The 12,196-nt window shown below is 34.6% G+C and overlaps 1 protein-coding gene across 2 annotated transcripts in view; it reads right to left on the reverse strand.

Moving 5' to 3' along the window:
• LOC106047387 (histone-arginine methyltransferase CARM1) overlaps positions 1–12,196 on the reverse strand; it is a 77,908-nt gene that overhangs the window by 32,673 nt on the left and 33,039 nt on the right. For both annotated transcript variants that reach the window (XM_048050976.2, XM_048050977.2), the window contains exons 3-4: positions 5,938–6,044; positions 5,628–5,732 (exon numbers count right to left, since the gene is read on the reverse strand). In XM_048050976.2, the coding sequence (XP_047906933.1) occupies positions 5,628–5,732; positions 5,938–6,044 (212 nt within the window). The remainder of the gene's footprint in view (positions 1–5,627; positions 5,733–5,937; positions 6,045–12,196) is intronic.

The raw sequence follows: 12,196 nt of genomic DNA on the forward strand, positions 1-12,196 counted from the left end.
ACTCTTTCTTCCCTCTGCCTCTTTCATCCTGTAATTCAAATTTTGGTTTATCTGCTCAAGATGGGGAAAAAAAGCATAAAAACTCTGTAAACGTAATGTTTTGAGAATAAAAGAAAAAAATAAAAAGAAAGAAAAATATGAAGATGTCATGTCAATTGCTACAGAAATGCCTTAAAGTTTTCAAAAATTCAAATGTCTGGAGACTGCATCTGAAGAAAAAGATTCCGCTTTGGATAACCAAAAATACATAGAGGTGCTGTACTGCATTTTCCTTCTTTTCCTGTCTGCATTAAAACCTTCTTCTTGAACAAATGCAAATTGCACAGCAATTAAAAATCACCTTTTTATTTATTTATTTATTTGCATTCCATATAGAATTATATACAGAAAACATCACATGGGGTCAAAGTAAGTAGAATGGAAACTGTTTTATTTCATGCAGACTAAAGTTGAGTTTACCTTACTAATAGTAAAGCAAACTGTCAGAGATAGAACAAAGCCAAATTGCTCTTCTTTAAATAATAAAATAAATCTTTGATGGAGATTAGGTGAATGATACCTGGATCCTGTTAACATTAATGACAACAGAAATTCTTGCTGAAAACCTGTTTTCATCAGAAAAAAGTTTCATTATATCTGTCCTGCCAGGACTATTCTGTTGGGTTAAGATCCCCACTTTTTTAACTCTAATTACTGGTATTTTAATTAACTGTGTCATATCAAAAATATGGATTTTAATTAACTGTGTCCATATCAAAAATATGGACCATTTAGAGCACAGAATATATAGAAAGATGAAAGAGATGAAAAGTATTGAACATTTTTTTTTGTCTACCTGAAAGCCTGCAATAAAAACATGATTATGTTCTTTGTTTTGTTTGAAAATTTTCAAACTTTTTTATGATGTATGACTTAGCCTTCACTTTATTATTTTAGCAACTTGAATTGTTCTAAATAAATTCAGTCTTTTGTAATTACAAAGCATCTTAATTTAAAGTGCATGGATTACTTAATTATTTATTTGGATGATCTCTTTCTTCTTTGTTCTTTTCTGATTTTGGAAGATAAATTCCTGGGCCAAGCTCTCCTTTTTCTTTGGCTTCAGACAGAACACAGCCCTATATATTCAGCCTTTAAGATTCTGAAAAGGTTGTCATCATCCTCCTGTGGATTCACTTCATGAAGATCTGTTTTTTGTTTGTTTGTTTTTCCTTAAGAAAGAGTAAATAACATGTCTGTAATTCTTAGTTGCTGGAGAAACTATTAAATACAGATCTTCCCTTATCTTTTAATTCCTAATTATACTAGGGTCTTTCCTTTCAATTAATTAGAAAGGCTTTTTTACATCTAAAAGTGTCCTTTGGCTTAGGATTTAACATGTCTCTTCCACAGTGCACTTCATGCTCTCAGTGAGAATTTTTAATATTTTTCTAGAATGTTTTTTTTTTTTTTAGACTGAACTGGTTGCTCACAGAGTGTGTGGAATCTCTATTCACAGATCCATTCAACATGTTACTAGACAGACCTCAAGCACTAGGTTTGTACTAGAGACCTCCAGGGGTCCTTTCCAAACCAAAGCACTGTAATGCAATGATGCTATACCACACCTTGCTCCCCAACTGGCATCACTGCAATCATTGCCATGTCCTACAGAACGCCTTTCTTGCTTCACATAGGAAGAGCATTCTATCACCGTACACAAGAGAAGGCTCTGGTGTGACTTCACTGCAGACTTTCAGTACTTGAAGGGGACTTATAAAAAAAGATGGAGAGATGGAAAGTGACTCTTTGCTCAATCAGATATTGACAGGATGAGGGGGAATTGTTTTAAACTAAAAGAGGGGAGATTTAATTCAGAAGTTAGGAGGAAATACTTCACTCATAGGGTGGTGGGGCACTGTAACGGTCTGCCCAGAGAAGCTGTGGATGCCCCATCCCTGTGTTCAAGACCAGGTTGGATGAACCTTGAGCAACCTGATCTGGTGGGTGATGTCCCTGCCCATGGCAGGGCAGTTGGAACTAGATGATCTTTAAGGTCCCTTCCAACCCAAGCCATTCTATAATTCTGTGATTCTAAGATCAGAGCTGTAAGAGCAATCAAGATGAAATATTGTGAAATTCAATATGTTGTACTAACGTACACATTTCTGAAGAGAAAAGTAGAATTTTAAGAGAAGTAAGAATTTTAAGATAGGTAGCTGGGGCATGATAGTGCCATTCACATTTAGAGTAAAGGTGGTAGTTGTATGTGTTTCGGTATTTACTTTGAAATCTGAATGCAGCTAATTCAGTAATTACCAGAAATTGTAGTCAGGAATAAAGGATACCTTACCCTCCTGAACACAGTTCAGTACTATTCCTGCTTTCGCCTATGCAGATGAATAACATGCCAAATGTGAATTTAATGGGCAGTAGTCACATGTGGTAATAGGCTTGCATACTTAAGTACTTGCATAATTGAAGTCCTGAAAAGGACTTTTGCAAAAAAGGGGTGAGGAGTAGGGGTTGAGGAAGGAAGACTGTAAGAAGGCAAGCATATAAAACTAAAAGCAAAAATATCACATATATAGTAATTTTGAATGATAAATGTAATTGTAGATATCAGAAAGATTATATAAAGAAAATATTCATTTTTAACAAACAACAAACAAACACAAAAATACATACACGCAAAAAATCAAAACGTGCCTTTCCATAATCTGAATGGTTAATTTCTGTGATCCTTCCTCCAGGATCACTAAGGATATTCTGATTCAAGTTGCTTTGCTTTTAAGTAATCTATTTGTAAAAAGATGACAAAAAAAATCAAAAGGCTCTGAAATTTAGACTTGTTTTAGAAGAAATACAGATGTGTCGGCTAGTATTCAGTTTCAAACAACTTTACATGCTGCTACTGTAAAATTTAGTTAAAAGCCTTTTTTTTCATTTTAACTAAGTAAAACACCTTAATTTCCCTCGTTTGGCAATACAACTATTCAAAATCCAAGACAAAGTTTTATTTCACAAAAATAGTGAAAGTTCTAAGAAGTTTCCTTCTAAGGGTAAGCATGTAGAGCGTATGTCAGTAAGGACTACTATATTAATGTGAAGTATCCAACCTTAGACTCATCATATTCTGAATGAGTTCTCCTTATTCTTTTAAGATTCAATATACATAAATAGTCAACACAAATTCTCTTCCAGTTGGTCCCATAGTGCCTTACCTCTGAGACACAATGTGTTTAAATTTATCACCAAGAACCCTCTCAATGGGTCAAGCACAACTCAGATTACCTGTTGCATTTTCTCATAAAGATAATTCTTTAGAAAAATAAATAAATAAATAAAAGTCTGGAGTAAGAAAAATACCTTATCAACAGAACTTTTGACTACAAGCAAAAATGTCCATGTAATAAACCATCTGAGAATCTAGAGAAGAAGGCAAAAAGAAAAAAAGATAATTAAAAAAAAGAAAAAATAAAAAAAGTACACGGAGGGAATGCAGAGTAGGTAGGAAACAGAGTAAGTCAAATAGCAATTGAATGAGATTTCTTTCAGTAATGAAGGTATGAAAATAATTATGTACTTTTTGCCTTTTTTTAATCTCCCCACCACCATCATTAAACACTTCTGTCTGCCCTGCATTTCCTGGATGTAAAATAAATGTAGCTGCAGTATTTCCAAACTGGCCTACTCTGGTCTCTGCACAATGGGATTCTCAGGTTCTCCTGGGAATGTTTTTTTGCCACAATGTAGATAGTTCAAGTTTTTTTCAGCTACATTTACTCTGAAAATTGCCATTTCTCAACAGAATCAGGAAAAAGAAAGATCATTTTCTACGTGGGTGGCCAACAACACCCAGTGTGTAATAGTCTTACTAATAGGTATGTTGAACAGAGGCCAAGGCACCTCCAACAGTTAGGAAAATAAATAAACCAAGAGTAAGAGTAAGCAAGCTGTACTGCTGTACAGTAGCAAGATTTCCTGCAGAGGCAAAGACTACACAAGGCCTGAACTCCTTACTGCAGGCACAAAAATGAAATTAAGATATATTACCTGCATACAAAAATCATCCTTTTGGGTTACAATATGTGACTATCCTAACTGACAAGAAGTGAATTGCAAATAAAATCTTTTCTCTGTTGTTTCTTTCATCATACACTAAGTTCCATGTTCCAGTACAAAATTTAATCCATTAATGATACAATAGCTCTGCTTACCCAGCTGGTAACATCCAATACCACATGCTTTGGGGTTTGATTCTGATGTCTATAGAAAACTGGCACAGCCCTGTGCACAACACTAGTTTGCTAACCTTATTGAATTATATAGGAGAGGAGAATTATCTCAGGCCTGAAAGAACTTACAGAGACTGAAATCTGTTTCTAAGAAGGTAAATATTTAAGTATGGTTTCTAAAGAAGCACATTTTGCCTAAGTCACATGGCAAAGAGAAATCATCATTTGACTTATTACTAAAAATAGTTAATAGCTAAAACATAACAATCTTAAAATAATCAAAATAGATTTCATACTTACAATTCTCCTCATTTTGGCTCTAAATATGCTACACTTTTAGAGGGAAATGTTTTGTTCAATACTTGCTTATATGTTATTAAAGACTCATTTTGGTGATGTAGAAGACCATTTGTGCTGGTATGAGTTGAAGTAAGAGGCTCCTTTTAGAAGATGAGAGAAGGAAAGGGAAAGGGAGAAAACACAAGAAATGACAACAGGATAAAAATATATATACAGAAATTTAACTTCATTCTCACCATCTTTATTTATTTGCAGTAATCTGTTTGGACATCAGAAGAACAGCTCACATGATCTCAGAGAACATTCTGAGACCTAGAACACAATCTTGCTGGGTGGCTAAGCTGTTGCTTACAAACTGCCTATTAGCTTACAGAATGTTCAATGTGGTCTAACATTTTTTGCTATTTTTCTTTATTTTTATTAATAATTCTCTTAAGAGAAGTGAGCAGTGTCATACAAGGATCTGCAGATGACACAAACTTCAGTCAACGAAGAGCACAGATATGGACTGAAGGTAACTGATTGGTCAATACAAGATAAACTCAACTCAGTGCTGATCAATATAACTTTGTGGAAAATCTAAACTATTCTCATACCATCCAAATTCAAAATGAATCGCATCAATGCCAGGAAAAAAAAAAAAAGAGTGAGCCTAAGCACCATTATGAATTGTTTGGTGAAGATCAATGCTCAATGAATAAATGTAGTCCCAGGAAAAAAAGTAAATAAATACAAGATTTATAAAAAGTACAGTAAAGAATAACTAGAAAGTCAGAATTCTGCGGTATAAATTAATTGTATGGCATTGTCTTCACTACCATATATAAGTCCTGCCAATCATTCTCAAAACAGATGCCACAGAATTTATGGTGACTCTGAGAAAGATAGTAAGAATAATAACGTGTCATGCACTACTTCTTCATAAAGAAAAAAGCTGAGAGGACTGAGAATATTGATCTCAGAATCAAGACTACATAACAAGAAATGACAAAATTTCACCAAAAATGGAGGAACGATTAGCAATTTCAATCAAATTGTGTCTCACAACATAAGAGCAAAATGACAAAATTAGAAATCACACTGCAACATTTAAGACTTAACAGAGCTTACCTTGTCTTTAAAATCTATGTGGTTTTGCAGTATAGCTCTATGGTAAGTGGCCGTCCTCACAAAATCCTGCATCATATTCTGTTGTTGAGACAGACTGCCATAAAACTAAAAGGAATGGAGGAGAGGAAAAAAAAAAAGAGAGAGAGAGACAGATAAATCCCATTTCTATCAGTCTTACCAGTACTTAAATTACAAAGGTCTTGACCAGTCTGAATAAACCTAAGCAATCTTTCTAACTGGCCTGGTGACTGAAGTCAGGAAAATAATGGCAATTTAGATTTCATAAATCGGCACTGAAAACTTTCATTACCTGAAAATACTGAGCAGCAGATGCTTCATCTGTTCTCTGACTGAACGCAGAGGTATCCTTCTTTTGGTTCCAGCGTATCTTCAGTACATTTGAAAGTATGTTGTATTCTGGAAAAGAAAAATAGAAAAGACACAAATGTAGCAAAAAATACAAGGATAGTAAATTAAGATGAACATCCAATGACAAGATAGGAACAGATTCAGTCATACTTGAGAGTAGTGTTTCATTTGGCTTATGGTGTTCTTAAAGACACAGAAAATAGTTTCAAATTTTATTAAACAGAGAAGAATTTTTGCGAAGATCAGCATCTAAATTTTTTAAGAAGTACCTGGATGAATGCAACAATATTGTCAAGGATTCTTCATTCATGTTAGCTAACTACTGTAAATAATTGTAATGGTGAACTCTTAACAGAGGAGTAGGTGAAAATGAGACTCCACCTACTATTTCAGTTAAACTATACTAATCCAGTCTCCAGAGAGAGAGAACCACCTAGGGTTATTATGAAATACATATATTTGAGTTGGGAGATTTAAAAGCTAGAATAAAACACTCAAAATTTAATTGGCATAAAAAGCCAGGCTGAGCATCACTTATCTTCCTTTAGAAGCAGTCTAAGAAAAAAAAAGCTCAGATTGATAACATTTAGGCTTCTGTGGACAAAATCAATTCTCTTATTATCAAAGTAACAGGAAAATTCTAGTTGACCTAAAAACAAAACAAAGCAAAACAAAACAGAAAACATAAAAAATAGTAAACAGAAGGGCTCCTGTCCCAATCTTAAAAAAATACCTGACCAACCTCTGAAACAAAGTAATTCCTTACATCCAAAAGACAAGCACATGCCAGTAAGTAAGCAGAGACAGTATCTAAAAATATTGAAAAACTGGCAGGTGTGAGCAGGGGCCGGGGGTGGGGGTGTGGGGGGGCAGGGTAGATCTTATAAATAGAGAATAAAATCAGAGATGGAAACTTCTGCTTATACAAGGAAAAGAGAAGATAGAGAAATCAAGCCATATCCCATTTGTAATTTGCTAAATCAGACAGGAGACTCCTGTACAGTTCACAGATTTTCAATGAAAAATAACAAGTGCCTGAAGCATTTAAGTATATGCACCTGTTAACTGCTCTAATTCTTTGGAGATAATTCGATAACAATTTGATAATTCAAATTATAGCCATTTGAAGTAAAGGGTCTGAAGTAAACATTAGAAATGACTTGTTAGTAAACTTCTCAAAACAGTAGCCAAGAAGAAGGATTTCCCTTATCATTTCAGGAAGTTACGAAATCTGAAAAACAAAAATTTTGTTGCACTTATCCTTCTCCAGTGCAGGAAGCTGGTATATCCAAAAGCAAAGAGGCAAAAGATAGCAAGTCATTTTCCATTTATCTTTGGAAATCATGACAAGTTCAATGTAAGGATATCTGGGAATGAAATCAAAGACCCATGTCTACAGGAACTGACATAAATATAGTTAATGCAAAGCTACCTTTACTGAGTCAAAAAAGTAGGCAAGTAGGGCAAGACCCATTATAGAAAATTTTAAATACTTGGTAAAATTGTATAATAAAGACAGCAAAGACTATGGTAAAAGTTTCACAGCCTATTATTATTTTTATCCAAGCCTTCCATTCTTTACACAACTAGGAATCACTTAGGCTTGAAAACTGGATGAAAAAAGCTCCACTTCTGAGGTAGTCATATGTTGTTTCGAAAAAATGACAAATAGCCATAGTTCCTCAGAGAAGTTTGAATGAATTGAAGGCACAGCCCCTTGAAGTTCTTGGGCAACTCCAAGCTAGACTAATATAACAAAGTTCTCTCCTAAGCTCACTCCTGGAGAGTCAGGTCATTTTTCCTAGTTGAGATTATTACCATTCTAATAGTTGTAACGATACGACTTTGTCAAAAATCTGGAGCAACAGAATCATAGAATCACAGAATGGTTTGGGTTGGAATGGATCTTAAAGATCATCTAATTCCAACACCACTGCCCTGGGCAGGGACACCTTCCACCAGAACAGGTTGCTCAAAGCCCCATCCAGCCTGTCCTTGAACACTTCCAAGGATGGGGCATCCACAGCTTCTCTGGGCAGAGCTCTTAGAAGCATTACAGCATTAGTTTGCTATGAACAAGTAAGTTTAACCCACCAGTAGCAGAAAACTTAGGGCAGCAAATATTCTAAAAGAAAACTCATACACCTATTCTGTAATTTGCTATAAACACAAGCACCCCACCTACTGATGAAATCTGCTAGAGTGCTCATCTATGTGCATTATTCTAGATCATTACTAGGTGAGGTAAAGTCCTAACTAACTTCATAACTTCTGTCATATCGACTCAAGTGGGAAAAAGATGCCACACATCTGAATTTCGGGTGATATGAGGTCTCAAAATTGCTCAAGTTGGTCCAAAAGTAATTGTAAACTACAGTGAAAATGCACAGATGCTTTCAACATGCCCTTTTCACTCACATATATAAGGATGATGTTCAGAATGTAACAGTAAGTGATTGGATCATGACAAAAGATGAAGAAAAGCCCACATTACAGTGTCAGTTTTCTTCTGCAATAAGCAAGAAACAGCTTAAAATAAATCAGTCATTCTGTTATTTCTCTGCCTTAGAGAGACAGCACCAGAAAAGCACCTAACAGCAGAGATTTTTTCCATATATTAAGCTTATCCTTTCTTTTTTTTTTTTCCTTTCTTCTATCTGACTGTAACAGATAATGCTACAGTTTCAACAACATGCTTGTCTCCTTTCAAGTTGCACTTCACCATTATTTTCATACCTCTGCACAGACTTTTTGGCAACTCAGAAGAACATCTTTGGTGTCCTCCTGAAGAACTGATTTCAGAACCAGGGCAGGGTGAGAAAAATTGGAAGAAGGTACCCAGTGAGATTATGCAGTGAACTTTTTTATCCATGGAAGTTTTCAAGACATAACTGTATAAAGCCCTGAGCAACCTTGGGTGGAACCTGCTTTGCAAAGGAGACTTAACCAGGTAACCAAATAAGCTCTCTTACAATTGAATTATTTTATGATTCTATGAAAAAAAAAATGTATGACTTGCTTGTGGTACACTACTCCTCTATATACAAGTAAGAAGTTTGTACTTGGAGCTCTCCAAAGTGCTGGCAAATTACACAATTACTATTCGCTGAGTTGAGGAGATATCAACATAATAGACATAAAATAGAAAGAAATAACAAGAGGCTGGCAAAGTTCCTCCACAATCTTTCATAATGAACCTCAGATGTCCTCAAAGCTTTCATAGTAGAGTATTTGTAAGACCACAAAAAGCTCTGACAAGCTATAACAGAAAAAAAAGTGTAATTTAATTCATCTATCTCTAGAAAAATAGATACTAAAAATCCTCTCTATTAGATGGCAGTAAAGATTCACGAATAAAAGAAGGAACAGCATTAGATCTAATACAGCTCAATCTTTTCACAAACTTTTAATCAAACTCCACATTCTACACATTTATTAATGACTAACACTGTGAGAAAAAACATCTGAGGATAAACAAAGAACTTAATTTCAACTACTGTTAAAGTAGTTCTGTAAAAGAACTTCACTTAACTACTGTTTTTGTATGAGAAGTGAAAAATACACTTGTGAAAAACAAAACAAAAACAAACTAAAAACAACCAGCAACAACAAAACAAACTTTATCACTTATCCATGAAAACTTAATGACTTCATCTTCGAGAAATACTCATATCTTTCTCTGATCCCATGCTGATTGAATAAATATACCATGAAAAGTCCACTCTTGGCATGAATTTGCTACTCTTTACTTCTTTTCATCTGTTCAGTGATTGTCTTTTTCTTCTGAACACTTACAAATAAAGCACTCACCAAAAATCTTTTAGTTGCTTCTACTTACTAAACAGCAATAGCTAAATACCAGGTTTAAGGAAGGAATTATTGTTGCAGATGTGAATTTAGGATTTTGTTTTGCTTTTGAATGCAAACAGTTAAAGGATTCAAAAGGAAATCACTTAGGGTATCCAAAATTGCCCAAGAATTTTTCATAAGAATTACTACCAGTTTCAAATATTTTCTGAGAATTCAGATATATATTCATTTATGTGACTCTCAGGGCAAACTGCCAAATAATAAATTTTTGCATATTAAGAAATACATAGAATTATGTATATTAAATAGAGAAAAAAATGGAGTAAGCTATTGTGCACTCTGCACATGACACAAAGTACACAAACCATTTTGTCTCTCTTTAGCACAGACAACAAACATTATGTTTCTCCCTTTTGTAGACTGTCCCAAAAGAAAGCAAAGCATTTCTCTTGAGTCTGTTTTATATCCAGCAAGTCTATTTCTTATATCCAGCAACTATTTACAATAGCCTATCTTCTCTCCATTTGCTTCTGCACACAAATACACTACGCTTTTATCTTCTTATTTTTTCTATAAAGGAAATTCTTTATTAGCTTAGAGATCATTGTGCTTGTGATATAAAATATAGTTTTATGTGCATATTGATTAAGGTCCTTAAAATGAAATATAACTTTGGTCTTCCTAAGAATCTGGGAACTTAATCTGTCGTACAGAGAAATACATGAAGAACTGTCCCTAGCTTTTATGAAAACTGGATTTTCTTCTTTCTTTAATGGTAGAAGCGGACAAGAAAAGAATCCACACCAAAACCAGACAGCCTGGACTACTGGTGGGTCACTTATTTTAAAACCAGGAGTTAAGCATACAAAACCAAAAATGAGCAAAGTATTTCTCAAGAACAGACAAAGGCTATTTGCTGTTAATACTCAGTCCTATGTTCATCATCAAGTTTCTAGCACTCAGCGAATCTTTTCCTTTGAGGCTCTAGGGAATTGACTTTCTCATCTCAGGGAACAATCAGCTAACCTCTTCAGATCTTCTATCATCTTTACAAAATCAATCTTGGCTATAATGCTTCTTTATTGGAGTGTATTGCCTAGTAATCTGAGTGTACTGCTTAGAATGTCACCACTTTTTATTCAGTCCTGAATTTTTGCCTGCTTATCTATATTAAAAAAATAAATAAATTTTTTAAACAGGATTCTGCTTACTCATGAAATTTGTGGGGTTATCAGGGGTTATACATGAAAACAAAAGGTCTTCTGCAAAATCCAAATTCATGTGCTTTTGTCTGGGGGGGATGGGCACAGGTACTTCTTAATGCCATGCTAAGCCTTCTTTCTAACCTCCAAACTATTTCACTAGCTTTATTGTCTGGGAAAACTGTAAACTGAGAAGAACATAGAAACTCTTCTTAAACAGTCTTGGCTGTCTTCAAAGAAATATCTTACAATTTTCACTGACTGAAAAACAAAATCCCTGTGCTATCACCACCCCAATCACTTAAATCAACCAGCAGGTTGAAAAAAAACTCAAAACTTAACAAGACTTACAGATGTGTTGCAATAGTGTCATATTAATGGCTCAAGACTTTCAATTACAGAGGTAAGAAGAAATATTTATTGTCTTTTCATTTACACTTTTCCGTATATCCCCCTCTCACCTTAAAGAATGCATTATTAGATTTCAAAACAAAACTCTCACCCAGCCACTGACAAGGCAAGAAGTACTTCCACTTTTGTAGACCAAAGTGCTTTTGCAAGAATCTTGTTTAGAAAAAAGAAAAGGTTTCCCCTGCAAATAACTTCATAAAAGAACATTAAAAATATAACTCTTAAACATTTTCTTTGAAACCCAAGCTTGTTAGGATTTTGATTTGTTTTCATTTCCCTGTTTTTTAAAATTTATGTCTTATAACAGGTACTCCTCTGAAAATTTTCACCTTGACAGAAAGCTGTATTTTGCTGAAAAATGGGGGAATTTGTGTGTAAAGTTTTGACTAGATATGCGTCTCAGCTAACTCGTATTTGCTGTTAGATATTGAACCTGAACTAATCAATTGTGCAGTCTGATAACTCGTTGGAACTATTCCGCAGATATTACTATAGTGATAGCCTAAAAACTGCACTGGGTAGACACTGAATTAAGGCCAGCTAGAACTGATTCTCATGACCAAAGAGAACAGGAATATCCTCCCAAAGAGTTCTGCTCCCTTCTCAAAAATGAAAGAAGCTCCAGAACTCTAGCAGTTTCCACAGGGATATTCATACCCTGCTCCTGGTAATTTGTCACTTGAATAGTTGCACACTGCATAAACAGAACTTCCGTACCGATTTCTCTTTACAAAGTGCTTATCCTCATGGCAGAAGACACATATAAAACCACAAGAT

This window comes from Anser cygnoides, chromosome Z (assembly GCF_040182565.1).
Source record: "Anser cygnoides isolate HZ-2024a breed goose chromosome Z, Taihu_goose_T2T_genome, whole genome shotgun sequence".
In the NCBI taxonomy this organism is placed as follows: Eukaryota; Metazoa; Chordata; class Aves; order Anseriformes; family Anatidae; genus Anser; species Anser cygnoides.